At 45.6% G+C, this 27,744-nt stretch overlaps 1 protein-coding gene across 6 annotated transcripts in view; it reads left to right on the forward strand.

The window, feature by feature from the left end:
• LOC135385840 (ATP-binding cassette sub-family G member 1-like) overlaps nt 1-27,744 on the forward strand; it is a 97,798-nt gene that overhangs the window by 59,249 nt on the left and 10,805 nt on the right. For all 6 annotated transcript variants that reach the window (XM_064615406.1, XM_064615403.1, XM_064615405.1 and 3 more), the window contains 8 exons: nt 8,066-8,252; nt 10,610-10,755; nt 14,800-14,923; nt 15,945-16,059; nt 16,859-17,004; nt 17,903-18,004; nt 20,216-20,384; nt 23,087-23,187. In XM_064615406.1, coding sequence (XP_064471476.1) covers nt 8,066-8,252; nt 10,610-10,755; nt 14,800-14,923; nt 15,945-16,059; nt 16,859-17,004; nt 17,903-18,004; nt 20,216-20,384; nt 23,087-23,187 — 1,090 coding nt within the window. The remainder of the gene's footprint in view (nt 1-8,065; nt 8,253-10,609; nt 10,756-14,799; nt 14,924-15,944; nt 16,060-16,858; nt 17,005-17,902; nt 18,005-20,215; nt 20,385-23,086; nt 23,188-27,744) is intronic.

Genomic DNA, 27,744 nt, shown 5'->3' on the forward strand with positions numbered 1-27,744 from the left:
CAAAGACTGCGGCACTTTGCGGCTGGGCCCATTATAATTGGTAACAAACTTCAGTTCTGCCATAACGTGGGGACGGCTGCGCCAATGGACACAAAAGTACAAAGTCAACTCTGAGTCCAGCAGTATACCCTGCATTTTGGGGTTGAGGTCAATGAACGTGACAGATCAATGTTGACTGGAAAGCACAGTCGGGCTGTACTTTCCCGCACGGTCAGTAAAAGAATAGAATAACGTGATAAGGGTGGGGGCCAATGGAAAGAACGCGACAAGGATAAGCAGCCTACGTTTTTTTTTTTTTTTGTAAGTTGAGCTCAATATTCTTGGCAACAAGCATCTGTTCTGCCATAGCGTGTTACGGCGCTAGGGGCAATGGACATAGACGTGCAAAGGCAAAAGGGGGACTCGCCGCCGTAACCTACAGCCAGTGTTGTACGTAGCGCCGTTACTAGTAGCGGCGCTACCGTATCCGTTACTTTTTTCGGTAGCGGAGTAGGGATCGCGCTACTTTTTTAAATAGGTAGCGTAAGAAGTATTTCCGTTACAAATTTGCAGTAGCGCAATCTTTGAGCGCAACTGCTACTTCCCGATCTCCGGTTCGCGACAACTCCACTTCGACCTATCATGAGGCCTCCACTCTGCCTGCCCTTCGAACAAGCTGCCCAATATCACGGCCCATTCTGCGATGACCGGGCACATAGCCTGAAACGAGGGCACAGAGGTCGTTATCTTACAAAGAGGCCGTGCCCTCAACCTGTTCCCTATTTGGGATTAACCTTCTTAGTGATTCCGTGTACGGCTGGAGTTGTCCGCAAACTGAGGTCACTCCTACTGCATTGTGGAGCCGTCCCGGCTAGCTATGAGTCATGGAGCTGCTGCTGAGTCATGGGTTGCGTCCACATGACATTGCACCACGTACGCATAGGTACTTGAGTGTTGCCATTTCCTGTCCGCTGCAATGGAGGGACCATGGCCTGCTACAGCAAGCACCTTTGAGTATAAGGAGGAAAAAGGAAACGGTAGCGGTGGTGTTCAGATGTCATTTATGCGCCTCGGTGGGAAAGCTTATCTGTGCGTCAAGGAAGTTAAAGTCCAATTTGAAAAGGCACACCAAGGTATGTTTACTAACTTCTCGTTCCGGGCAAGCTCAGTTCTTTTTGTAACAAACCTGTAGAGCTTTTTAGCAGTAGGCTTGCTCTGTGCCTTATTTGCTTGAGGGGAACAGAAAACGGTATGCGGGATATCTACCAAAGCGTCTTTAGTAAATCTGTAAGAACGGTTTTGCAAATTCTAGCCTTCATGCGACCTACGTGATTTCTTATTTTGAGATATTATTTTATTGTTTTATTCATTATTTTGAGACGTTTGAACTACGTTATCAACGATGCTGTTCGTTTCTTTCCTAAAAAGTAGCGCATGAAGTATCGCGTTACTTTTTACGGGTAACGGTAGCGGTATTCCGCTACTTTTAGAAACGTGTAACGATATCGGAATTTCGTTACTTTTTGCTCAGGTAGCGCGTATCGGTATTACGCTACCTTTTTCGAGTAGCGGGTAAAACACTGCCTACAGCACAACCTCAGGATTTTTTTTTTGTGCGTGTGTGGTAAGGAGAGAGAAAACACCGAAAAGTCTTCACTGTTACCGGGTATATTACTTCCTAACTTAAAGGTCAGCTCCGGAGATACCTTGACTTCTTGAAACTGTAACAATATTCTGGAAGCCCATATCGAACTGTGTCTGAAAGCACCCTTCATTTCCACAAAACTGCCCCATATTTTAAATAATCGTAAATTAACCATTTCGAAACAGACATGGGGGCCGCCATTTTTATGACGGCAGCTGTTCACGCGGTCTATATCGCCGACGTAAGTGATATCAGTGTTCTTCAAGACTTCCCTCCCTCTCTACGGAGCATACGGGAATGTAAACAGGCGATGGTGGCAGGGAGCGTCTGCTCGATCGACGTAGGCTTCTTGATCACATCGTTTTTTTTTAATATTTGGGATGATCTGCCAATGCTAAAACACGCTGTTGATACCACTTGTGCAGTTAGGATTCGTGCAATTATGCTGTCGCGTTCCGGCCAGCGGCAGACTGGCTAAGAACGCAATGAACGTCACGTATATTGTCAACGGAACTGTGCTACGCCTACATACGAAATAGATTTTTATTCGCATTGTAGGTGTCTTTGATAAAGTAAGTCAATTCATCGCTTAATTGAAGACTCTCTTGTAGTTACGGCTCGCCACTGCTGCATCACTTGCGCATATCTTTCTCACTCTCGAATACCTGGCGTTTGACGTTACAGGAGCAGTAATCTCATTTCTTGGCATTATAACCGGGTGAACGAATTGTGTTTGGCAACGCCATGTTATCGTATACACGCTGCAGGTACTACATGCGTAAGAATTGGGCTTGAATGACTACCTTAGTGCAGATTCGCGATGAACGTATTTGCCGAAACTTTACACTGTCGAGAGAGCAAGCACCAGATACAAGAACAAGTTACTTACATGAGGGCATACGTGGCTTATAAAGGAAGGAAAAAATAAACGAATACAAAAATACACTGCACAGTACAAGGACACCATGCAAGTGTAATTATCAGGGATATCTTGCACCTTATTTCGGCTGGTTTACTAGTGCAGTGCAGCCATGAGCCATCACATTAATCAACCACAAAAAAAAAGAGAAAAGAAATGAAGATGAGTTGCTTCCATATGTGAAAGACACCAGTATTACATCTGGATCTGCATGCTGGTTTCAGGAGCGGATTTACTTCTTGAATCAATGCACAACTCCACACATTCCACAGATACTGTAATTTTACACGTAACACTGAATAGACCATAATTTTATTGAATACACAGAGATCATAAAACTATCTGACTCCCCCCATAATCCCTCGCAACAGGTAAACAAGCACACTGCAAGATGGACAGAACACAGGTGTCAGTTCAGGTGTTCTGTGGTAAGTCTTCAGTGCAGGATCAGGTGACTCCCCACAAACCAGTGAAAGGGATTGCAACACCACCATCCCACATGAACATAAAAGCTTCTTCGTACCAATGTGTGTTTTACAAACCAAGGTTGGAATAGAGCGTAGAAAAGGGGCACCTTGAATAGCAAAACTCAAGCACCTCTGACGTCACAGACCTCAGGGCTATCAGTGGAATTGGCTGTATCTCTGAGGTCCTTGACATTCGTGTGTTAGTCAGGCATCTGTTCGAGAGCTTTTATCTCGCGAAGTATGACACGTGAAAAAAAAAACAGATTGATCAGCATTATGGAGCGCAATGCATGATGCACCCATGATGTAACAAACCACGTCTATGTAAGCGTCCCAACCCCTTTGATTTTTCCATGGCACTTCATGTAGTAAAAATGGCTAAGGAACATGGAGTACCATTTACTGTGTGCTCCAAAATCTTGTGTTTGTTTCCCCATCCCCTACGCTTCTACAGAAGCCACCGATTAATGGTGAATGAAATGCCAAAAACTAAAAATCCTAGGTATGCGACTGTTTGTACATGTTAGCTGAAGCCCTTCTGCTGTCGACTTGCATTTAATGCCTTGCAGAGTTGTTAGCGTTTACTCATTCACTGTAACTCTTGCGGTGAGCACCCCTTGTGTAGTCTCTTCCTTCTGTTCGGGGGCTCATGAACAGCTATCGTCCACAGAGATCGAGCAGAGCACCAGAAAGCCCCTGGACATACCCTGACATGAAAATTAGCATTATTAGAATTCCTAAAACAGACAGAATAGGCCTGTGCAGTAAAGAAGCAATGCAATTCTCTGTTTCAGTAGTTTTCTCACACACATTCCTTATGTGTAGATACAATATGTGGCACACAGATAAGGTGGAAGTGATACATGACATACTTACCATGACATACTTAGATACATGACCAAGTAACAGCACTGAGACAAGGAAACTTTTAGTGCACACAATGGCGGGATGTCCTTCAGAAGGGGAAGTACACCCACTATCCCCTACAACAGTTCGAATGTTCCAGTTTCTGTAAGTGAGGAATGCAAGAGAGTTGCTTAGTAATCGCTGCTAGCTTGAAATAATGTAAATCACCTTCGTGGGGCCAAATCAGCTTCCCAGTGTCTTGGTGTGCACATCTTACATGGTGACTTTGATGCTCATGAATACGTGAAGCAACGTTATGATCCAAATATCCATGACATGCCAGAGTATCATGAGCCATTTTACCGGAAACAGGTTGCCATTATCATTGCTTGTCCATGTGCGCACACATGTACATGTTCACGATACTGTGGCACCATTATTGTAGCACCAGACGTTGCTTCACCAGTGCTGCTGTATGTACCTCTTTCCTGGGGCCTGAGAAAGGAGAAGCAGAAATTGTAACTATACCTGTTAAGGCTAATATTGTTAGGAAAAGTGCAAAAAAGCATCTACATATTTAAGAGCTACAAAATGTGATCAACAATGTTGACAGCATAGCTTGCCCCAGCTATACCCCTTCTAATAGGAAATATGTTGTCAACCAATGGACAGCATACATGTGTTATGACGGTGTGCTACAAAGCAAATGTGGCCGTCTTGCGATGTGCCATGTGTCAAAACGATGATTCACAGGTAGATGAGCCTTTCTCATGACTTCACCTATTTCTGCTAATCTGTGACGAGCATGCTGATCGTCATCCCTTGCTGGTCAAGGTACTCAGTTGCTGGAGTCAACTTCATTAGTATAGAAGAACAGAATGGAATTTCTGGCACGTAATAACTTTACATTACAACTTGAATACGCAGCACTCACAGACACAGCCCGGCTTTTAAAGAGGAACAACAATATGCTACCATGTATGCAGGATATGGTGTGGTTCCATGGTTGGGAAAAGGCTGAATGTGATCACACAGAAGCCCAGACAGACACAGAGTGTCTCAAAACAGGAACTCCTAAGTTGTTGCTGATTTCAGCTGCTGTGACTGTTTTGTCTTCCCTGTACCCAAGCTCAGACTTCTCCAAACTCATGTAATTTCTCAACCAGCTTCTCTGAGAAACTGCGTAGTTTTACATACAACCGCGGATTATAGGGTTTAGCAGTCCCATATTTGTCGTTCACATGTTTACATTGTGTGCAAGCCATAGTGCAAGTTCGTGCGGACACTTACCCTCAACTTTGGTCCTCTTTGCTGTCGTCGAACGAGGCAGGTGCCGCATCCCTTTCCAGCGGCTTTTACAGTCCAAATCGGCCGTCAGGTGAACGACCTCGTAACATTCTGATGCAAAATGCTTCGAGCACACACGACAGTTGCCTTGATAAGTTCAGAGCACTCAACCACTGGTTTCGTACCACTCAATCACGCACAATATCAACTGGGAACCTGGCACGAAACATCTTTCTTAGTAGCGTACCTGCTCGTACTGCGAGAAGCACGGCATTCTCACAATTCACTCACGCTGCATCTCTCACAAAGTGTGTGTACTGACTAGCCGGAGTAAAAAGATGATCAAATTAAGACGCGGAGAAAGGTGCCCACACGTACACGACTCTCGATTTCGCTTTCAGCCTGACGAGTTGTGATTGCTGGCGATTGCGAAACTGCGAGCCAGCAAACAAGCCAAGAGGAGCCAAAGCGAAAGCTGAGCGTGACGTCAGCTGTTCAAGCGGACGATCGGACGGCAAACCAAAAAACAGATTTCGCAGTAAATACAGGGTATTCGCCGAAACTATTTTGGAAGTACATTCAGTAGGCATCAACCTTTGTGCCTGCGAGTTTTTGTTGTAATCCGTGGCAGTGAGTTTCCTCCGGAGCTGACCTTTAATACTACGTACAGCGTGATCGTTCTGCAATGAACATGGTAAGGGATAGACTTTCTTTTCTGTCGGGAATCCTGACGAGTACCTGACCGCTTTGACCGGTTGGATCTCTTGACGCTTTGGATCTTTTGATTCGCCTGTTACGTGACCGGTTGGATCTACTGACTCGATGGATCTCTTGACCGGAAGCGCAAGTGCGAGGGACGTTCAATACATTCAAATCGCAAGTCCTTCAGAACCTGCATTGTCTTGCTTGCTTTGTAAGGAGGTGCATTGTCCTTCAAAAGGAACACGCCCTTCCGTTAGCTTCCCACAATGGCTGAAGCGAAGCACAGCAGCAAGTGTCGTGCCGGCGTCGTCGCATTTTTGACGAAAGAGCAGCTTTGTTTAGGCTTGGCAGGAAGTATTTGGAAGACGTCCCACGAACCAGTCGCTCGCCCAGTTGAGGTCCTCACTGAGGATATGTGCCGCAAAACAGAAGACATGGTTGTGTGAGCAATAGCCGTGTGATGGTTCTTCAGGTTGCTCCGGAACGGGGCGTTAGTACTGGGTCCGTAGAAACGATCTTGCACGAACATTTGCATTTGTCCAAGGCTGTTCCTGTTGGGTCTAAAATATTGACACCTGAAATGAAGAAAAATCGAGTGGAATGTTGTCATGAAATGTTAGCCATAATGAACGCTGACAAGAGCTGCTTTAACGAGCGGTTGGGGACTGGAGATGAAACCTGGATCTACCTGTGGGACTCAGAGAGCAAGTAATATAGCATGACTTGGAAGCACAAAATACCTGCTCCGCAGCAAAATTAAAGACAGCCTCTGCGGGAAAGGTCATGATGAAATTTTTTTTGGCGGATAGTGTTCTGCTGGTTGATTACCTACCCCACTACCCAAAACAGGGACCTATTATGCCCAAGTGTTGGTTCGGTTGCGTGAGGCCATAAAAGCAAAACGCCCTGGAAAAACTCGTACAAAAAAAATGCTGCTTCATCTTCTTCTTCTTCATTAAGGGTTAGGGAATGTTAGCCATCCTGGGGGAGGCTTGCTCTCCAGCCCACACGTCCCACGTTGAACAAGACGCTGTATACAGGAATATAGGTTCGAAATCGCCAACCACCCAGGCTATTCTTAACCCCAGTGACTTCTTTCTGTTTCGACATTTGAAGAAGCACCTTCGAGAACAGCGATTTCTTGATGATGATGAGCACAAAGAGGCAGTTGAACTTTCAAAGGGCGCAACAAAAAGTTGCTCACACTGCTGCGTTTTACGTTCGCGTCCAAAGCTTGCGTTTACGTGCTTTTCATAGCGGAACGGGTTCACGTTGCCGCTGTCGTAGTCCCCGTTCACATCAGTGCGTTACGCTCCTCCAATAAACGCTCGCCGTTCACCACGCACCCTCTAGGGTAAAAGGAAACGTCGCAGATGTCGTGTGCTCCTCGCGCTCCCGTGAGCACCCTACGTATACAGTGCGCATGCGCTATATCCTCGCCTCCTATTGAGCACTTGGCGTGCGATTGCGGTACTATAGCGTCGAGAATAAGTTGGCTCGACTCCTTTCGTTCTGCTTACGTAGCGCGTTTGCGGAGAGCGGAGCCCTATGTTGCCATGGCGACGATTCACCGTAAGCGCAATCGTAAATGCAGCAGTGTGGACCAGCTTTGAGGCTGAACCCCATAACACGACAAGCGACAAAATCGGAGGCGGCGTCCCGACTCAAGCGACAAGGAAGCTATGTCGCGGCTTCAGAATCTTGCATCTACTTGAAGTAGATTGTAGCGTGTCGCCAAAGAGCGTTGCCTGTCGCTTGCCACAATCTGCTAGACTTGGCAGAATGTGTCAGGAGCGAACGATGGACAGAGGTGGTGGGCAACAGCGTTGGGTGGCAAGTCAACTTCATTAAAGTGAAATTTCGAACTTGTAGGTAGGAAGGAGCCGGTTAGATCTGTTGTTATCGGTAGTTGCTTGTCGCGTGCTATGGGGTCCCGCCTTTAGTTATAGGAGAACTTGAAAAGCGATGTGTGAAGTGCATTGATGTTCAGGGGGAGGGGGTGCGAAAACATAAAGTGTTTGGTCCTAGAGTTCTGGCTTTTATGTTAGGCTAGAACTTCTTGAACGCTCCTCGTACAATAATGCTTAATTACCATTTCTGCTTCATCAACGGATAAAAATGTGATCGATGTGTCTGTATTTGTATACCACGCATGCCTCAGCCGCAGTGACGTTGGTAACATCATTATTGGCGACTTATTACTCTGCATATCCTCCATAGAGAGAAAGGTTACGACGGTGAAGTTCAAGTCAATGGCTGGGTGCGGGACACTCAGCTCTTCAACAAGCAGAGCTGCTACGTTATGCAGGATGACTGTCTCCTTCCGGAACTCACAGTGAAGGAATCGCTCATGATGAGTGTCGAACTTCGAATGCCATTCATTCGGAGCAGAGAAAAACTGACCATAGTAAGCAGAATTCCTTACCTTCACATATTGATTACCATCGTGACCTGTACGTGTCTCGATGGCTCAGTTGGTAGCGTGTTCGCCTACTGATCCCTAGGTTGCGGGTTCGAACCCAGCAAAGGATGCCACCAATGTGGTGGCAGGGTACGAGTTTCTGTAAGGGCCAGCTCTCGCTTAGCGACGCCCGACGCGGCGTCGTGAGCGGGCGGCGGAAATAGACGCGCATTTCCGGAGTCGGGAGAGGAGAGACGTCGAGCCAAAAATACTGCCATGCCGGCCTTCTTTCACGACGTCGGCGGGAGCTGCCGAGAACGACAGCTGCCGACCAATTAGGTGACACAGAAAGGCCTACACGAAAGGGATTTTTCGTCTGCTTTGGACGACGGAATGCCACTGTGGTGGGAACATGAAAATCGTGCGCGCTGTCAGCGCACCCGCCGCCCGCACACGACGCCGCGTCGGGCGTCGTCAAGTGAGAACTGGCCCTAACACGCCGTCTTTCGCGATCGACGTTAAATACGGTGTGGCGCGTGTCGAGATTTGAACGCATGCTAAAGAACCCTCAGCTGGCAAAAAATTAATCCACAGACCGACCACTGTGGTGTTGCTCATGATCACAGTTGTCTCGCGAGGTAAAGCCGCGAATTATCATCATCATCATCATCATCATCATAATCATGTAGTAGATGTAGTCATAGTAGTAGTCGTCATATGTGAATACGTCATCTATCGCAAATGCGTAGACACGTGAGCCCATTTCTGGTACCGTAGGAGCACTCATCACACACCATGATACGCCTTCCCTGGCAGTCATGAAGAATGTAGTCTGTCGATCAACGCGGAATATTTTCGCGATCGTTCCTGGTCTGTAGGGTTACGTGTTTCCTGCTCTGTCCGAAATAGATGAAACCCGAAAAACACTCGCCGGTAATATTCAAAACAATTTGTTTTTGTTCGAAAAACTTCGCTTTTGGGACTTCCAGTAGCCGAGAGCTCAGATGTCAAAGTGTCATCTTGAAAGGACAGCTAGTTACGGCGCAGACAGTAAAATGGACGCAAGCGAAAGCTGCCTTGCGACGATGTCAAAGAATATCCGCATTCCGAGGGCTCATGTCGGCAGGTGATCGTGGTATGCAGGGTGTTTCCCCGAACGTGATAAAAAATTGTATACAAAATCTACTTTTCCGAAAATTATGGGGTCAACGCTATTTACCTCGTGGAAGATTTTGCAGTGACTTCAGACTTCAGCACTTCAGATTTCAGCACTTTTATCAAAGTTAATTCATGAGAAATTTAATTTTCTCACTAGAGCTCCGAAATCTGTCAAGTCAACCTCACGTTTTTTGTTTGTTTTTTTACAGAAGCAGAAAGCGCATGCGGGATTTACCCCAGTCTATTGCAAAATACGTTCATTAATGCAATGGTAATGGCAAAAAAAAGAAGCGAAAACTGTTGTTTTGAGGCGCGCAAATTGCTGAATTGCTAGGGTACATCAATACTAGCTCCCTCTGTGTACGCAGAGGGTGCTAGTATTGAGGCACTCTGGGCACCCTATACGTTCTCCCAAAGAAGCAATGCGAGGAGGCCATGTACCAGCCCTTCCACTTTTCCTTTTCCAAGCTGCTGCTGATAACGTCAGCATGGTTGCAACGCGAAGTTATCTGAAAGAAGAGCGAGAAGAAAACAGGAAGGGGCAGGTGACCGTTTTCCTGCTAGGGCATCCTGCATTAAGTTGACGGAGAACTGATACAATTTGCGCGCCTTGACGGTTTTCGCGATTTGTTAAACGCTATCACGAAAGAAGTGGGAATGTATTTTACAATAGAATGGGTTAAATCGGACATGCGCTCTCTATTCCTGTAAAAAAGAAAAATGAAAGAAGAAGAAACAGAAGAGAACGTGCGGTTGACCTGGCAAATTTTGGAGGTCAATTGCGAAAGTTCAATTTCTCGCGAATGAAGTAATAGTATCGCGGTATATGGCCATATGAATAGATGTATACAATACAACAGTACAATATATACAGTATGAAGGACGGACTACGAGCAAAGAGTCGCCTGTAGAACATGCTTTTCCTGGATTGAATTGTAGCACCTTTTCCGATTCCATCCTTAATTAAGTTGCGTGCATTCTTGGCGGCCACTTTGCACGCAGATTGTTACAGAGCATTTCATACCAGCCAAGAGCAGAAGTTACAGACAGGACGAAAGCATTTGTGTACCTGTATGTTGCAGCATGTGCATTAAATGACGTAATATAAGTAATGATTCATTCAACATGCTGCTATTTTATGACATGTACTATGCACACAATTCCTGATTTGTGTCGCTCGCTTACATTCCAGTTATGTGTTCTAGGTAAATGAATCCATGGCGCGTTGGGGCATAGAAGAATGCCAGAACACGAGAGCGGGAAATCTCTCTGGCGGGCAGCGAAAGCGACTCGCTATTTCCCAAGAGCTTATCAGCAACCCACCTGTCATATTCCTGGATGAACCAACAACGTAAGAATACCAAACCCACATTCTGGTGTAAATGAGCTGATTTTTCTTTATACAGCGTATTGTGAGCAAGAAACTGAGGTCGAAGCTCGTGACTCTGTCTAGCTAGCGCTTGTTTTCGCTGGACTACTGTCGCACAGTCATTTAACCGAACTCGAACCTCAACTTCATCCCGACTTGACCTGACTAGACAACACCTACGCAACCAAGATTACAAATCAGGGTGTCGAACCGCAAAAAAATACGGGTTCGGTTCGGGTTTGCGTTGCTTGGATTTCGTGCCGGTTCAGTTCCGGCTCGGCCGCGGCAAAAATCGAACCGGTTCGCAAACCGGTTCAGCGCTTGTGTTTTATATCTCACATAAAACCGCTTTTATCAAGAAATGCGTGGCCAATAGCTTACTGCTGTTGTCTGCATTGACATTTTTAGTGTGCCAGGTACTCCCTTTAGCGAGAGAAAGGAGGAATGGATGAGAACTTGTAAATTGCGTCCACGTTGATGAAGCGGTGTAGTCCTGCTACTCTCTGACTCTCTGTTCCCAAAATCACTTTTTTCCAGTGTTGTGCCCTTTACCGAAACGCGGTATCACGATACCAATACTGGTTACTTCGATAAAAAGTATCTAAATACCGATATCGATACCTGTTTTTTAAAGTAATGGAGTACCGCAACCGTTACAAAAAAAGTGAGCGATACTTTGCCGCATACTTATGTTGGAAATACGAAGATGATGTAACATAGAAATCTTCCTTATGTGAACACCCGATTTGTATAATAGCAAATTGGGAAAAGACAGTTTTGCAGTAAAAAGTAACATTTAATATGTAGCTCTGACACTTTGCTTCACTTTTATCAATAGCTGGTTCTCAAAGTCCTCCTCTGCGTAGGGGTGCCCACAGGCTTCTTGTTGAGCGCTTGGCGGGCCAGCGACATTGAATAAGAGTAAGAATATGGTCGGTGAAGAAAGGGAGGCACTAAAAAAGTGTTGGTAACGATACAGAGATCGCGTTACCATAAATTCGTAACGGAAATACTTTTCCGATGCCGATTTAAAAAAAAAAAGTATCGTGATCCGCACTCCGATACCGAAAAAAGTATCGGCGTTACGTACAACACTGCTTTTTTTTCACACGCACAGTGCGAGCAAGATACACTTAAGAAAGCGAAATAAGATGGACACTATTTGACATAGACGACGATACTGAGTCGGCACACTGCCTTCGCAGTGTGAATCGATCTGAAACCGTACTGAAGCATGTCGAAAATAAGACTGCCAGCCTTGCTCTGTCCGAGGTCACCAGTAGTGTCCCAGTTAATCCACAACACAGAGGCAATGTGTCACGACACAATTGCGCTACCAGTAAGCAGGACTAAATTTCTTTTTCAAACCACCACCAATCATACACGTACCGCTCTGCGTGCGCTCCTCCACTTCGGCTGTTTGAGTTGTTTAAATTTCACTGCTCACATGTAAAGGGAAATGTTGGGCGCTCGCTTAGTCACATATTCTTCCATAGAGCTACACAACTGGCCTACTTCATTCCTGCTTCATTCGGTGGACGATGGCAAGCCACTCGCCTTTCAGAAAATGCAGTAGTTGCTAGCAGAGGACGTTTGCTTGGACAAGCGTCCGCGTGGTGCCTCCTCTTTTAAGAGCAGACGCCGCAGCGTGTGCGTGGGGCACTAGCCGCGGCGCTCACAAGGACAACTGCGCTTCAGCGTGTTAAAAAGGCACTGAAAGCATATTATACGTCCTCGTTTGATTGGAAAATTTGCGAAATTCATGATATAGAAACCAATGCGTCCTCGTTCGGGTACTGAGGCACTTGAACTCCTCTGCTGACTTTTTTTAATGTCCGAACCATTTCGTTGCAAACCGTATTATTTTTTCCGGTTCTGCTCCAGTTCGGGTTCAACAGCGTCATTAAAATTTCGGTTCGGTTCTACACCCTGGGGCCCTATTCTCGTCAAAGTAGTCGACCTCGATTACTTTGTGCCTCGCCTGTCATTGGTCGTTACGCGAAGAAGGCGTGATGAACAGAGGTGTAGGTCACGCGCCCTCAACCAATAGTCGAGCCCTTGATCCTGCAATCTTCGCGCTTTATCGGAGTGCCCATATCACAACGAGGCCGCCCTTCCGCGTGTTCTCGAAGGTTGTAGGTTGTATCGTGAAAGAGAAATTTGTGCCGACGTGCGATATGTGCGCAAAGAGTGCATAGCCTACAGTGTGACGCCACTTGACTGCCAACGTGGCGAAATGCGCAATGGTTCGCAATCCATGCACATGAAGGTTATTCCACAGTGAACGGAATATCACCACATCACATTAATTGTAATACACGTTTACACCTATGCGCCACGCTTTTCTCTCCTTTTCCCCCTGTCGTTTATTTCAGTATAGTACATTGCGCCCCCATGTCGTAGGAAAGCGCGACCTTCCTACTGTTCATGGGCCGGTGGACGCCGGGACGGCTAGGGATACCGGCTGGGGGTAAATAAGGGGAGCCTATGAGTGGAGCGTGTTCTGGTAGCTCTGCCCAACAGTTCGTGACGTAAAGTAATCGAGCTGGATTACTTTTGACGAGAATAGCTCCCCAGGTTACAATATAAAAAAAAAATGCAGAGATGCTTTGGTCATCTCGACCAACTACGCGCATGCAGAATGCATCCTGCCGTCCTCGCTCACCTATTCTGTCGCATCTGCGTTAGCGAACAACAACAGCACAACTGATGCAAATGACGCTATTCATTTTCGCCTATATCGGTCTCTGCGCTCCTTTCTTGAATGGGGCCACGCATCGGTAGCCACTCTTTGTTCTTTTCACTCAGTCGCTACCGTATTCCTCACTGTACTTCGGCGTTAGTTTTGCAATACATTAGTGTCATCCCTAGGTTTGTACCTAAGTGGATCTGATGGCTGACGAAAGGAGAACTGAAGAGGAGGGACCCAAGAGAAGCGCGACCCACGGACGGAAGAACTGACGCACTTCATTCCCTATTTTCAGAATGTATATTCTCGGTTGAAACGGAAGTTATATACTGTTGTAGTCTTGGCTACATTTAATCGCTATTGTGGTGTCAGCGTGGGTGGGGTGTTCGAAGTACACAGTCCTGAAAAGGTGTTCACTAAAATTTCAAGATGGTGCATTCCGTTATGTGTATGCATCTTACATTTAATGTTAACACCGGTACAAGTTCTGTACGCGTGACTACTAAGCTTTATATTTTCGTTTACGCCTGTTTTCGTCTTCACCCTTTTTGTGTCGGTGGCATGAGGTTAATTTCGAGAGGTACCGGCCTTCTTTTCTTCTTCTGTCTTATAGAACAGCTTGTATTCCTGCGGGTCTTTGTTTTAGCGTAGGACGAGGTAAAGGCGTATAGCGATCGTATCCGTACGTGCACGGAGCGCGCGTGCTCTCAGGGCCCATACCCACATGCTGTACACATGTGCGGAAACCGCCTGAGGGCTTCCTGGCTCTGAAGATATCGGCGCTGACGACGCTGTCAACGTTCTGCAGACTGCGCCAGAGGCTGGAAGAAAACAAAAGCGTGACGCAGTCGCAGACACCGTTGACCACCTGATTGGCCGTCGATGCGCGGCATGCTGCTAAAAATCGTGCATTGCGCGGTCGAGGGAGAGCCATACGCGTTACAGCGCGCATTTGCCGCATGTGGGATACGCGGCCTTACGGATGAGAGGCAGGTTCCAGAGGCAAGACAGAGGGACATGTGACGAATTCCTTAAGGTGGCTGTCTGTTGACCGTTTACTGTGAGTCTGTAGTGTAAATGCGAATCTGTAACAGCAAATACGAACGTGCAAGAACGCAGGACCGTAACTTTATTTACTTCGATTTTGCAAGTATCCCCTAAGCCAATATGTCACAGCTTTCCGAGTTTTCCTTGATTATCCTGATTCTTTCACGTCATCTTGCCGCTAGATGACGATTACGTTTGAAAAGGAGCGAATACTGGCGACCTTGTGATGCGAAATATATACGTTCGCTGCGCTTACTTTAGCATTTCTTCTCTGTATTTTTGTCTTTCAGAGGTCTGGACAGTAATTCAGCTTTACGGTGCGTCCAAGTCATGAAATCATTGGCAGCTTCGGGGCATACCGTAATATGCTCTGTGCACAATCCGAGCGCGAAGCTATTTTCACATTTTGATAAGGTAAGGGAAACTGCTATTATGAATCACCTCAAGGTATGGGTTTCGAAGCCTGTGTCATTTGAATTGTGAACATCGATTACCTTAACCTTCCCTGTGTAATTGAAGAATACACTTGTGCTCCGCCATGTTTCGTCGTCACGCAGTGCCATCATTGTTTGGTGGTACCTTGGTTTTAAATATATGTCACTATAAGTAATAAATTGTTGAATCCACCACGGAACATGACACAATATCGGCATGACTTCCTTCAGGTAGCATATAACTACAATACTATTAATATACTGTACAATAATAACTATTACTAGTATTATAATACTAGTAATTATAGTTATTATAGTTATAATAGTTATTATATCATAATAGCAACCGACACGTTATGGCGTCTTGTAGGCCTTGTTAACTATATTTATGTAGTTAAATATATTGTATGTCTGTTGTCATTTTTAGTTGCTTGTGAATATGCGCGATTTTCTTATAGTTACTCGATGAGGAAATAAAGACCATAACTCTCTTATTGGATAGAAGGAGTATTCTTCGAGAACATAGAGAGGTTGTGACCCCTCGACCCTGGTTTAGGCTGGATCGATGTAAAACGGCGGGTGTTCGCATCGATACGGACGTGCACTCCAAATTCAACGGCGAATGTGGTAATAGACGCCTTGAAAGTTGGCACCGCGAATCTGGAACTGCTCTGGCTGTCACATCACGGGAGACCCCTCCGCCAGTGAGGCTGGGGCCCTTGCAGGCGGTGTCCGCTGGAGGTGTCACGTGTTTATGAGAACCAATTGAAAAAGCCAAAGCTCTCGTCCCACGTGACGTAATTGCCTGAACGGGACCTGTTTCAAGGGTCTATATTTCGCTAACAACGACATAGTAGAAAATTTATCGTTTTCCCAATACCCTGGCGTAGACTATAATGCGTGCATGATGTAATGGAAGTGTAACAACCCCCCTGAGGTTCACGCAAGTTCTGGCCTCCTCCTTGAACGATGTGTCATCCTAACAATCTTTTGTGTTTCAGCTGTACATGATATCAGAAGGCATGTGCATTTACAACGGTCCAATCGACAAGTTGCTGAACTTCCTAAGTGCGCAGAACCTGCAGTGTCCGCTCTACCATAATCCTGCGGATTTCAGTAAGCTCTAATGTCGTGTCCTCATTGTCTGCCGAATCCCAACTCGTCGAACGCATTGAACACTAGGAGAAAGCCGTAATTATTTGGTCCTGAAAACTTTGTGTCCCAAACGGCGGAATGATCCAAAGTCCGTATCGTATTCGGCGAATATAGGTTGTTCTGCATTGAAAACTGTTCTTTTCCTCATCCTTTCGTCATGTCACTCGCTTTCAATGCCGCTTTGAGCAATACACTCTTGGGGTAATTTATGGTTCTGGAAACCTTGAAAGAGAGTTGGACCGCTATTGTTAGGCTCGGCCCGCACAAACGTAGTCCAAGCCCGACCTCCCTGGGGTTAATTCAGCACTCTCCGATCTTGCAGGAGATGTCCGATGATAATATGGGATAGATGCAAGATGCATAGACATGCAATAATTAGATGCATAGAGCCGACGGAGGAACTCTATACTGAAAAGGCCTATGTCTGCATGGGCACAAGGAAAGACACAAAACTAATAAAAGGACACGTCGTCGTCGTTGTCTGTTCCTGTGTCTGTAGACTCGGCGTTTCGAGTATGACGCTCGATGACAATCTTCTCGTTCGTTTCCCATTTAATCAGCTCCCACCATTCCCACTCACAAGCAACCCGTTTAACTACGTTCGGCGAACTGGGATTCGGCGGATTGAATTTTGACCCTCCCATGTTAATCAGTCGATGAGATTGCGTGGGATTATGTGACTACGCTCTTACAACATGATAAGAGTGACATTGCTCTTCTCTTTTTTCGACCCCCCCCCCCCATCCTCTTCTTTCCTCAGTCACAGAAATAGCCTCTGGTGAATACGGACCAATCAAGGAAAGACTAGCAAAATCATTCACACCTGTGGGCATTGATGGGCCCGAAGATATCAACTTCGACCATCCTGTCCTCACTAAGTATGGAGGAAAGAAAATGAGCAAACGGGTAGGAAGCTCTGCTATATGCACCAGGTTGAATCTTCACTGTCGCAAAACGCTAACACGATGTTACAGCTATGTTTAATGCACGTCAACGTCGCAGACACGTGCGACGCAATGACACGTTTTTTGGGATCCTAGTACATACTTCCACTAGCTCGAGACAAGGGTTTACGGAACACGGCACTGGCATATTTCTGCATCGGAGCAACACCACGCTATGTATCTGGAAGAGATCGAATAAGAAACGAATGACTGGCTATTCTATCCCAGAGTCACTAAATAGGGATACAGAGTATCGCATTCATTTTCCGTGCAGGAGCCGCCTTTTGGTTTCGATTGGACCCGTCATGTCACGTGGTTTCTCATTCCAAGAACGCGCGTCCATGTTGAGTCCCCTCCATCCAGAACCGGTTTCCCCGGTTGCGAGCTGGCTCGACTGCGCGTTCTTCTCCGGCGGAGAAGGGGGAGATTAGTGTCCCATTGCTAGGCGACGCAGCCACGCCGGACCCAAGATGACGGGCTCGCTCGCCGGCGGCTAAGTGTCGCTACTCTGCTTCCTATTTAGTGACTCTATTCTATCCATCTCTCAATATGTGTGTCCGCTCGTTTTTGCTGCTAGGGTGTACCTGCAATGGAGAAATGCGACACCACGGTGTTCCGTGAACTTTTGTCCCAAACTGTGCAACTACAAGCCACACAATTTTGACTGAGTTACAAACCTAGATTACCATAATCGTTTTCCCTTTCCCCACTTTCTAATATCTTCATTCGCCTTTCATGACTAAACAGTTTAATGGGGCTTAAGGCCGTTGTGCGAGGATTTGTGTGTTTAATCTTGTTGGATACTCCATGATCGCTCATGCTCTATCGGTGATCAAGCACAACCTGTTTTCTTTCATTAGGAGCAAGAAGAAGCGTGTGAAGAGTTCAACGTACGGATTAGCACCTTTAAGCAATTTGCTATCCTAGCTAGGCGGTGTTTTCTCTGTTTAACAAGAAATAAGGTGAGAAAAGTCTATGCGATATGTGTCAGTTTAACGCATTACTGAGATAGGTTGTTCTTAGAACGCGGAACAAGACGCTTGGTGTTGAGGAACAACAACTTTGTCTAAATTACAGCTGTGTGTTGAATAATACACATCCTTGCGCTTGTATTTTTCGAGTGTTTCACCACAACGACAACCGAGATTCGCTTTATTGCGTAGGTGTTTAGACTGTCATCGGGTATTATATACAGTTTTTTTTTTTCACACAGATTTTTGGTAGCGTAGTTCTGGTTTCAGCTCATTTGCATAGCGAAGTTCGGGAATTTGTTCTCGAGGCACGTTCGCTTGTCAGGGTGTTTAATAAGCACGATGGATTTGAATAATGACAGACTTCTGCTAATCTAATTAGATAATTTATGAATTGTGTAATTTATTAAATGCGTATAATTTATACATGGCTGTCCTACAGGATGTCCGCCTGGCAATATTACCCGCCTGCAAAAACGAAATTTATGCAGCTCTAATAATTTTTGACAAAAAAATCTGTCGAGAAAAAAAAACTGTACACAGAGTGGTTCACCTCTCGTAAAAAAAGTCGTATTACAAAAATCTACTTGACTGAACATGTGGGGTCAATGATACTTATCTCGGGAAAGGTTTGCCATGATTTCTGTTCACTTTTTTGAAATTCATTTTGCGATAAATTGAATTTTCATAATTGATCTCGGAAATTTGCCAAGTCAACCTCACGGTTCTTTTTTTTTTTTTTACACAAACTGAAAGCGCACGTCGGATTTAGCCCGTTGCACTGCAAAAATCATTTCTTACTGCCGCATCTTGCATGAACTTGACGGGGAACTGATGTGCAATTCGTTTGGTCATTTCGTGGCAACTGTTTTTGACAGGCCGCGAGCAGTATGTTCGCTTGGTCAAAGCGAAGCAATCTCGCATGTTCGCGTGGGGCTTTCCAAGCGCCCGGTATTTGCCAGCTAGCCCTTTTTTCGCCCGGCCTCTTTACGACCGAGCAGTGGGTTGCCCAGCAATATTCGGTGTCGTCACATGCACTTTGCAACGGTGGCGGGTGCCCTCATTGGCCGGCACATCGTAGTTCACGTGGGTCCGCTGACGACGAAACCCGAAGACGTGCGACCGAAATGCCCCAAGCGTGATCCAAGCGACTAAAACTGCTAGATTCCTGGAACTCGTGTTCGGGTGGCAAATGTCACATGATCCAGCGCGGGCAATTTCCGAGAGATTTCCGAGCGCTAGGCCGTGTTGCCATGAAATGACCACCCGAATTCGCCATGAGTTTGCCGGCAATCTGCGCGCCTGGAAACGACGGTTTTCGCAATTTTTTAAAATCTATTGCCAAAGTAGTGGGAAATGTATTTTGCAGTGCGATGGGGTGAATCGTGGGCTTTCTTTTTCTATCAGAAGAGCGTGATGTTGACATGGCAAATTTCGGATATCAATTAGGAAAATTCGATTTCTCGCGAATTAAATTTATAAAATTGCTCAGAAGTCGAGGCAAAATCTTTCCCGATATAAATGGCATTGACCCCATAGCGTTCGCACAAGTAACTTTGTAATACGATGTCTTTTTTTTTTTTTTTTTCACGTTAGGTGAAACACACTGTATATACGTATACAGGGTGTTTCACCTAGCGTGATAAAAATCGCATTATAAAATCTACTTGTCTGAACGTTGTGGTGTCAACGTTATTTGTCTCGAGGGAGATTTTGCCGTTACTTCTGAGCACTCTTCTGAAACTTAGTTCGCGAGAAATTGAATTTTTCCAATTAATCTCCCAAATTTGCGAAGCCAACATCACGTTTTTTTTGTCAGAAACAGAAAGCGCACGTCGGATTTAGCCATTGCATTGCAAAATACATTTCCTGAAATAGCTTAAAAACGAAAGCCGTCGTTTCGATAGACGCGCACATTGTCGGCCGGGCTCAGTTCTCCGTCAAGGTGCAAAATGCGGCGGAAGAAAAACTGTCACCCGCCCCTTCCTGTTTCGTCTGGCTCTTTCTTTGCGTTGCAACCGTGCTGCCGTTATCAGCTGGAGGTTGGAAAAGGAAGAGTGAAAGGGCAGGTATTTGGCCTCTTCGCGTCTCTTCTTTCGGAGATCTGAGCGCGGCCAGCAATTTGCGCGCCTCGAAACGGCTGCGTTTTGGTACGACACAAGTGAGCGTTGGCACCCGAAATAACTTTTATTTCTTTTTCAGGTATCTGCACACCTTCGCGTCGTAGCGTACATGTGCTTCACCGTGATGCTAGCGTTTTTATATTACGACTTCGGTGACAGCGCTACTAAAGTGATGAACAACGCCTCCCTCCTCATGTTGTGTATTTGCGTCGCATTGTTCCAGTCCATTATGCCTACCGTCCTAATATGTAAGTATTGTTGTTTTGGGCTAGTTCTGCTATCGATTGTGCTGTCGGTCCGAAAAATCGATTTCAGCGATCTCGCGTGAAAATAATTTTAGCAACTGGGATGTATGCAGGCATATGGAAGACATGTTGGGCAAGTATTTTTTCCTTTTTGTCCCTGAATGTCACGGAAGACAAAGAGCATAGATTATCGAATACCTTGTTCAACTTCATTGTTTAATTACAGGATGAAATGAACTAGCCCTACTTGACAAAACGCGCCAATACTTCTTACGTCTTCCACTAGGATTATGTCTCTCACCCTTTACGGTGGGCTTTCGCCGACCTTTCGTCGTGAAAGCACCCCTTAACTCTTCATTTATTCATGAAAGAGTTAAGCTTGCATGTATACATGAAGCCTTGTCTGAGACAAGATTGGATTGGATTGAAAAAAAAAGAAGAAAAACATGGAGAGGTTAGTCCCGACCCAGTCAGAACTGGCTACTCCAAAACGCGTGTGACAAGACTTCCGCCATATCTTCATTGATGACGTGTTTACTGGCTTGCTTTGAAGGCACCATGTGTCCTCCAATGATTCCCGTTTGAGTGAGAGGAAAAAGACTGTCAGCATCTGTGTACACATAGGTTAGCAGGCAATTGTTTAGGATTCCTTCAAGCTCGTCGAGTGTCGTCTCAGATTCTTCTGTCTTTGGTTCTTCCAACGGCTTGTTGTGGAGAAGACCATGTTTCTTACCAGTGTTTCATAGAACCCTCCCCCAACATGCTCTTTGCACGTTCCAGCGTATTCAGTTAGGCGGTGTGAACTGCCGAAGAGTGGGGTCGTTCATCATCTAGTTGATATCCTCATGAGCTCATTTAGAAGACCTGACTCATTTAGACGACATGTGCTGTATATGGTGGAGCAGAGTCCTCAACATGCTATAAATCTAAACGGCTGCAAAAAGCTGTTTGCTGTCGTGCTATTAACCATCTCCAGATGTACAGCCCTTGTAGTAAATATCACGATATAGGTACCTAGTACCCCGTGCTCGATTTTTTTCATGTCTTGCGTTCTTGCCTAACGCGGGCCTGCAAGGTCCACCCCTGTTGTGCTGAGTGGTGGCTGCTGAGTAGCCCGGTCCTGAGGAAGTGGTGTCCTTTCCGGTGCCTGAATACTGTTTTGAATACTGTGCATATACTGTTTTCAATTCTGCGAGCATCTCAATGTATTACGCGTCTTCGAAGTACTTCGTTTGTCTGTTGTCCTTGAACTATTCAAAAGCTTGAACACAGTCGTATATATGCCAGCGTGTCTCTTGCACCTGCGTTATACATGTTCTCGTGCAGGTGACATGTTAAGAGCCCCTCCAAAAACACATTTGTTGGAAGGATTACTGAGTGTTGATCTTCGTAGGGTATGTCGCACGCTAGCGCTCTTCCGTCCAGTCTCCAGATTCCTTTTTTCATTTTTGAATCATTTGGTATAGTGAAACTTCTTCTGTACTCGCTTTATCCAGTACTTTTTCGTGTCATCTAACACCTCTGCACTTTTGCGCCCAAAATTCGTTTGATATGCACTTGATGAGCCGTAACACTTAGGTTGTTACTCTAAGAAACCGCTATAATCCCCAAAAGGATTAATGTCAAGTATGGCTTATTTCAATATATATGTCAAATATGTCTTATTTTGTCTTGCATTCCTTGACGGTTGCCGAAAATTGGACTTCTTGCACTGTTGTCTTAGAGGACGTACCTTCGTCACGTATGCGTTTCTTTTCGGACGTTTTGTCTTGGCCATTATTCTTTGTATTTCAGCCATTGTGGCCCTTCCCACCGTATTCTCGATGACAACAACGTTCCTGCTTTCACTCCACTAGGCACAAGTCAGCCGGGTAGTCTTGTAAGCTTACGTGTCTTCATACGTGCTTAGCACTTACTTTTCGGATTTCTCGTACACGGTTGAATACGAACATATCTCCAGAGTTCTCGGACGAAATTATGGCAGTGCAGTTGTAGAATCAGTCCAACACTAAACCTCATTTAACGTACATTGAAAATTATATTTTGTAGTGTTCCAAGAGCTTTGCAGTATGAGTTGATTCTATGATTTGGAGCCTTACCAATGGTAACGGCTTTAGAGGTGGAGCTCTCGATTTAACAATAAGCAATTACGATTTACAACTAGAATCATCGTAATGTGTAACTTTTTAAGGTTATTGTATGCAGCAGGTCTAATGTGGGCAGAGATTTAGCGTGTCTCGGGAAAAAATGTCGGCAAGGCATATGTGACACATCGATTACGGAAAGCACGTGCGGTGGACGCAAACGACATAGTTCATGTAGGATACAGATGACATTTATTCGAAGGTTCCGATTGAAGAGCAGTCCAATATCTAGCTAAAGCAGTCCAATATCTAGCTAAACAACCACGGTATGACGCACCGTTCCAGATTTTAGTGTCGCAGTTACCTACCATTTGCGGGCTAGACAAACCTGACCATATTCTGTAGGATTTACGTAGAACGGAATCCGCATATATTGTGCGAGTTTGTTCTTTCATGTTTGTAATGCTTTCTTTGGCTGTTTCCTTACTGCTTCAAGAATGTCGACATGTATTTACCACCATGTATTTACCCACATGTACCCACATGTATTTACCACCACCATGTATTTACCACTGCGTAAGATACAATGTTTCCTGAAATTCTGCGTGTTTCTCTTTCCAGTTCCAACTGAAATGAGTGTGCTATTGAGGGAACACCGAAATTGCTGGTACAGCCCTGCGAACTATTACATAGCAAGGACATTAGTTGAAATGCCTTTCACGGTAAGTGGACGTTTGAGCATTGCTCTTGTAATACACTCTACCCAGGGTTCTTGTAACACTCTGTAGGCCAGCGATTGTTGTGATTTTGCAATAAAGCAATTTCTTTCCTGTGACAAACTAAAGGAGCACTGAGGTGGACTCATCTTGTTTTACGTGAGAACGTCTGTAAGTTCGGTTTGGTTGCCAGGTCAAAATTTACCATGCAACGAAATTATGCCGTACTTCATGACGCGACAACTCGGTGAGTAATAAACCCATAGCGACCAAGTGGCGAGATTCTACCTAGCAGGGTCATTGCGGCGGCTGACGCAACGTGTGGGTGTGGCGGACGCATGCGAGGGAGACGGAAATATAGGGGTACGCGAACTTTGCGGGCAGTCTATCTCGCGAACACGTGAAGCTAGGAAGCCGATCGAGGTGGCGTAGGGCAGCACTTGAGAAGGTCTACCTGGACCTCGAGCGATATTGACCTCAACAACGTTAACCAAAATTTTACAGATTTGCAAATTTCAATAAATTTTACCAGAATGTGGGATTATATGAAACTAAAATATTATCAGAATCGAAGGAAAAGTTAATCAGAAGAAGGGACGTCTCGAGAGGAACCCAAAAAGCCCCCAAAGTCCAGCGCTGTGCGATGAAGAGAGCTACGAGAGCGCCAAACAAGATTAGCGCTGCAGCGAAATTCGAGCGCCGGCGCGCACAGCGAGCCCTTACCCTCTACCACCGGGGGCAACTTCGATTTGTGTGAGTGTGAAAGTTTCCTACAAAGACAATGGAGCGCATCCAGAGGGGTTGGGGGAGGTCTCAACACCGTGGAGGAGCTAGAGCCGAGCAAATGAATCGGAGATCGCGACGTTTTCATGTAAACACTATACGGCTCGGACACGACTAAGCCAGTTTGTTTTTTTTTTCTCCTTTTTTGCTGCAGCGTTAGAACGACAAGTGCAGATGACCTGCTGAGTGCACGCGAGGCCTCTCCTTATGACACCTTTCAAAAATCTTCCACTCTTGGAAAGAGCGGGTAAGAGAACAAGGAAAGAAGGAGCGTACGCCATCAGGGTGTCTACCAACCTGGAAAACAGGAAATGTCAGGGAATTTTGATGCGACTGGAAACGTCAGGGTGCTGTCTGGGGATTTGCCAAAAAGCAGCTGAAGTCAGCGAAAATCGCGGACAACCGCCGTGACGATGCACAGCGGATCACGAGTGCGGATCAGTGGTTGAGAGGCCGCGCCACAGCAACATTGCAGCGAGTAGCAGTTCGCCAATACGACAAGCTCAGAGGCAGAAAAGTAGGGCAGCCTTCGCGATAATACTCAATCAACTATTTTTTTTATCTGGTATCTATCAAAACGTAGCAGAAGGTACCAAGTGCCCTTTTGTTTTGGTCAGGATATTCGCTTGAAATTGTCATTGAAAACCTGGAAAAGACAGGGAATTTGGAGGCTGCAATTTGGTAGACACCCTGGTCATGACGTCATCTATCCCTGATCATGTGAGTCTGGACGTTGACCAGCGCAGCATAAGCGAGTGCAAGTAGCGCTCAATCAGAGAAGGATGAAATGAAGAAGAAAGACACGAAGTCTTGACGCCGTCACGTGTGGGGATCATTCCAGCCATCCAGGCTCTTTTTGCGCTTCCACTCTTCTACATGCTTTCTCCAAGTGTGTTTGTAATTCTAATTGCGCAGTGACAACACCCCGTAGAGTGAAAATATTTTGCATGGTTGCATCTGATGGAACAAGGTTTCGAGACATGTTAAATGTCACCTCTTTGCTCCTTTAAAGGGTCGTACTTTTCAATCGCGAACAAACGCACTATGCCAGCTACACTGCGTGTACTACTGCAGCTATTCTACAAGGCTGCATTCTTTGTGCAGAACGTTGTGGAACACACCGCAATGATCTTTTTACTAGCTAGCGCACACAAACACACATCAAGAAAATTGAGGCATGGAACAAGGAACATACCAAGTAACTAACCCACATCATGGTAAAGGTGAGCGCAGGTATGCAAATTTGTTCCCGCAAGCGCACAAACATGCCACCGCAGACGCCAGCTGCAGACGCCACATGCATCCCTACCCGCGACCTGAAATGGTGGTGTGCGCGGACCTCCACCAACCACGGTGCTGGTACACCCGCATTATTTTCCTGCAGCGCGTTGCAGGAAAATAATGCGAGTGTACCAGCACCGTCCGCATAACCACGCCCACACAATGATAGTCAATTAAAAGGACTGACGTGGTAACATCTCTGCCCTATCGGGGTGTGAAAATAGACCAAAAGCCAGGAAGCGTCTTAAGTATATTGTTTTTGTTTTGTTTCGTATCTTGATATGCTGAGATAGTCAGACGAGCAGCTCACGTGGTACCAGATGGATCCAAGAGAGATAATTACGCGCAAGAGGAGAGGGAGCACATGACAGTTACATTTATAATCGAATGATGCCCGCCGGTCACATTTTTTATTTATCTCGAAAAAAATATAGGTTATCCCACCACAAAGAGATGCAAAAGGTGCCTGACCGCAGGTCTCTACGATATTTGTGGGTGTACCCATGCCCGTAACGTAGCCTGAAACGTTCCAACGCCAGGAAGGATTCTGAGAGATCAGCTCACAAGAGGCACACCTCTTGCGCATGTAGATGGGCTGGCCATGCTGACAAGTATATGTCGACGCACCAAAGGATCCCTAAGCAGGTCTGAGAGCGACCAGCGCCCTGCGCTGTCCGCAGTGTTATCCTACAACACGTGCAGCATGTCACAACACTCTATAGGCTTACCCACCGTGTAAGTCTACTGCTAATTATTGTAAGAGAGTAAACAGCGAATTAATGCTGCTGAATGCTTCATTAGCATGCTGTGCAACCAATGCGCGCAATGAACAGTAACAAATACAAGTGCTGCACATTTACTAAAGTTCGAGATCAAGCTGCGAATTAACAGTGCTGCACACCCGATTAGCACAGATGATAGCCAACCAAGGCACACTGGAAGCAAAGTAACAAATAGAACTGAAAGAGTGCATGTCAGCCAGTCAGAACAAATTTAAAGATAAGTCAACAGTTGAAAGAAAGTGCTCTAAGCAAGTACCGCACATTTACCGACGTCGGAGAGCATGTCACGAATTAACACTGCTGAACAGTCGATTAGCACCGATGAATAGAGAGCAAAAGCCAACAGCAGGCAAAGTAACAAATACAGCTGAAAAAGTGCAGGGCAGCCAGCCCGAACAAATTTAACACAACGTAAACTGCTAAATGGAAGTGGACTAGGCAATGGGGCACTGTTACAAACGTCCGAGAGCAAGTCGCGAATTAACTATGCTGAGCACTCGATTACCACAAATGATGCCAACCAAAGCACACTTGAAGCAAAGTAACAAATAGAACTGAAAGTGTAGGCCAGCTAGACAGAACAGTTTTAACGATAAGTAAACTGTTGAATGAATGTGGATTGGGCAAGTGCCGCAGATTTACAGACGACCAAGAACAAGCTGCGAACTAACTCTGCAGAATGGTCGATTACCACGGATGATAGGCGACCAAAGTACACAAGAAGCAAGGCAACAAATGCATCTGAAAAGTGCAAGCCGCCCATCCTACTGAACAATTTTATCAATAAGCAAATAACTCAAAGTGGATTAAGCGAGTACCATACATTTACCAACGTCTGAGAGGAAGCTGTGAATCAACTCTGCTGATCAGTCGAGTAGCACAGAGGATAGCCAACTAAAGCACACCGAAGCAAAGTAACAAACTAAAATGTGCGAGCCAGACATCAAGGACAATTTTAACGACAAGTTTAGTTGTTGTTGAACAGTTGAATGAGAGTGGATTAAGGTTGTTCCGCACACCTACCGACGTCTGAGAGCAAGCAGCGGATTAACACTGCTGAACAGCTGATTAGCACCGATGATAGACATAAAATCACAATGCAAGCAAAGTAAGAGATATAACAAAGTACAGGCCAGTCAGTCCAAACAATTTTAAAGATAAGTAAACAGTTGAATGAAAGTGCATTAAGCAACTGTCGCACATTTACCGACGTCCGAGAGGAAGCTGCCAATTTACCCTGCTGAAGATTCGATTAGCACAGATGATAGACAACAACAACAGATAAATTAATGATGATAAATGGAGAAATTGGCCACATGAGATGCGGCCCACTACCCCAAGGCACAATGGGCAGGGTGGTGGACAACCAACACACACTGGAAGCAAAGTAAAAACACAACTTAAAAGCAGCAGGTAAACTGGAACAATTTTAACGAAATCTACACAGTTAAATGGTGTATGTAACAAGTACCGTACGTTTACAAACGTCCAAGAGCCAATTGCTAATTAACTTTGCTGAGCAGTGGAGTAGTCCGGATGAAACCAGCCAAAGTACACAGAAGCAAACTAACAAATCCAACTGAAAAAGCGCTCGTCAGCCAGTCAGAACAATTTTAACGAGACGTAAACAGTTGAATGAAAGTGGATTAAGCAAGTACCGCAAGCTCCGAATTAACACTGCTGAACAGCCAATTAGCATAGACAATAGCCAACCAAC

This window comes from Ornithodoros turicata, chromosome 2, assembly GCF_037126465.1.
Source record: "Ornithodoros turicata isolate Travis chromosome 2, ASM3712646v1, whole genome shotgun sequence".
Lineage (NCBI taxonomy): Eukaryota > Metazoa > Arthropoda > Arachnida > Ixodida > Argasidae > Ornithodoros > Ornithodoros turicata.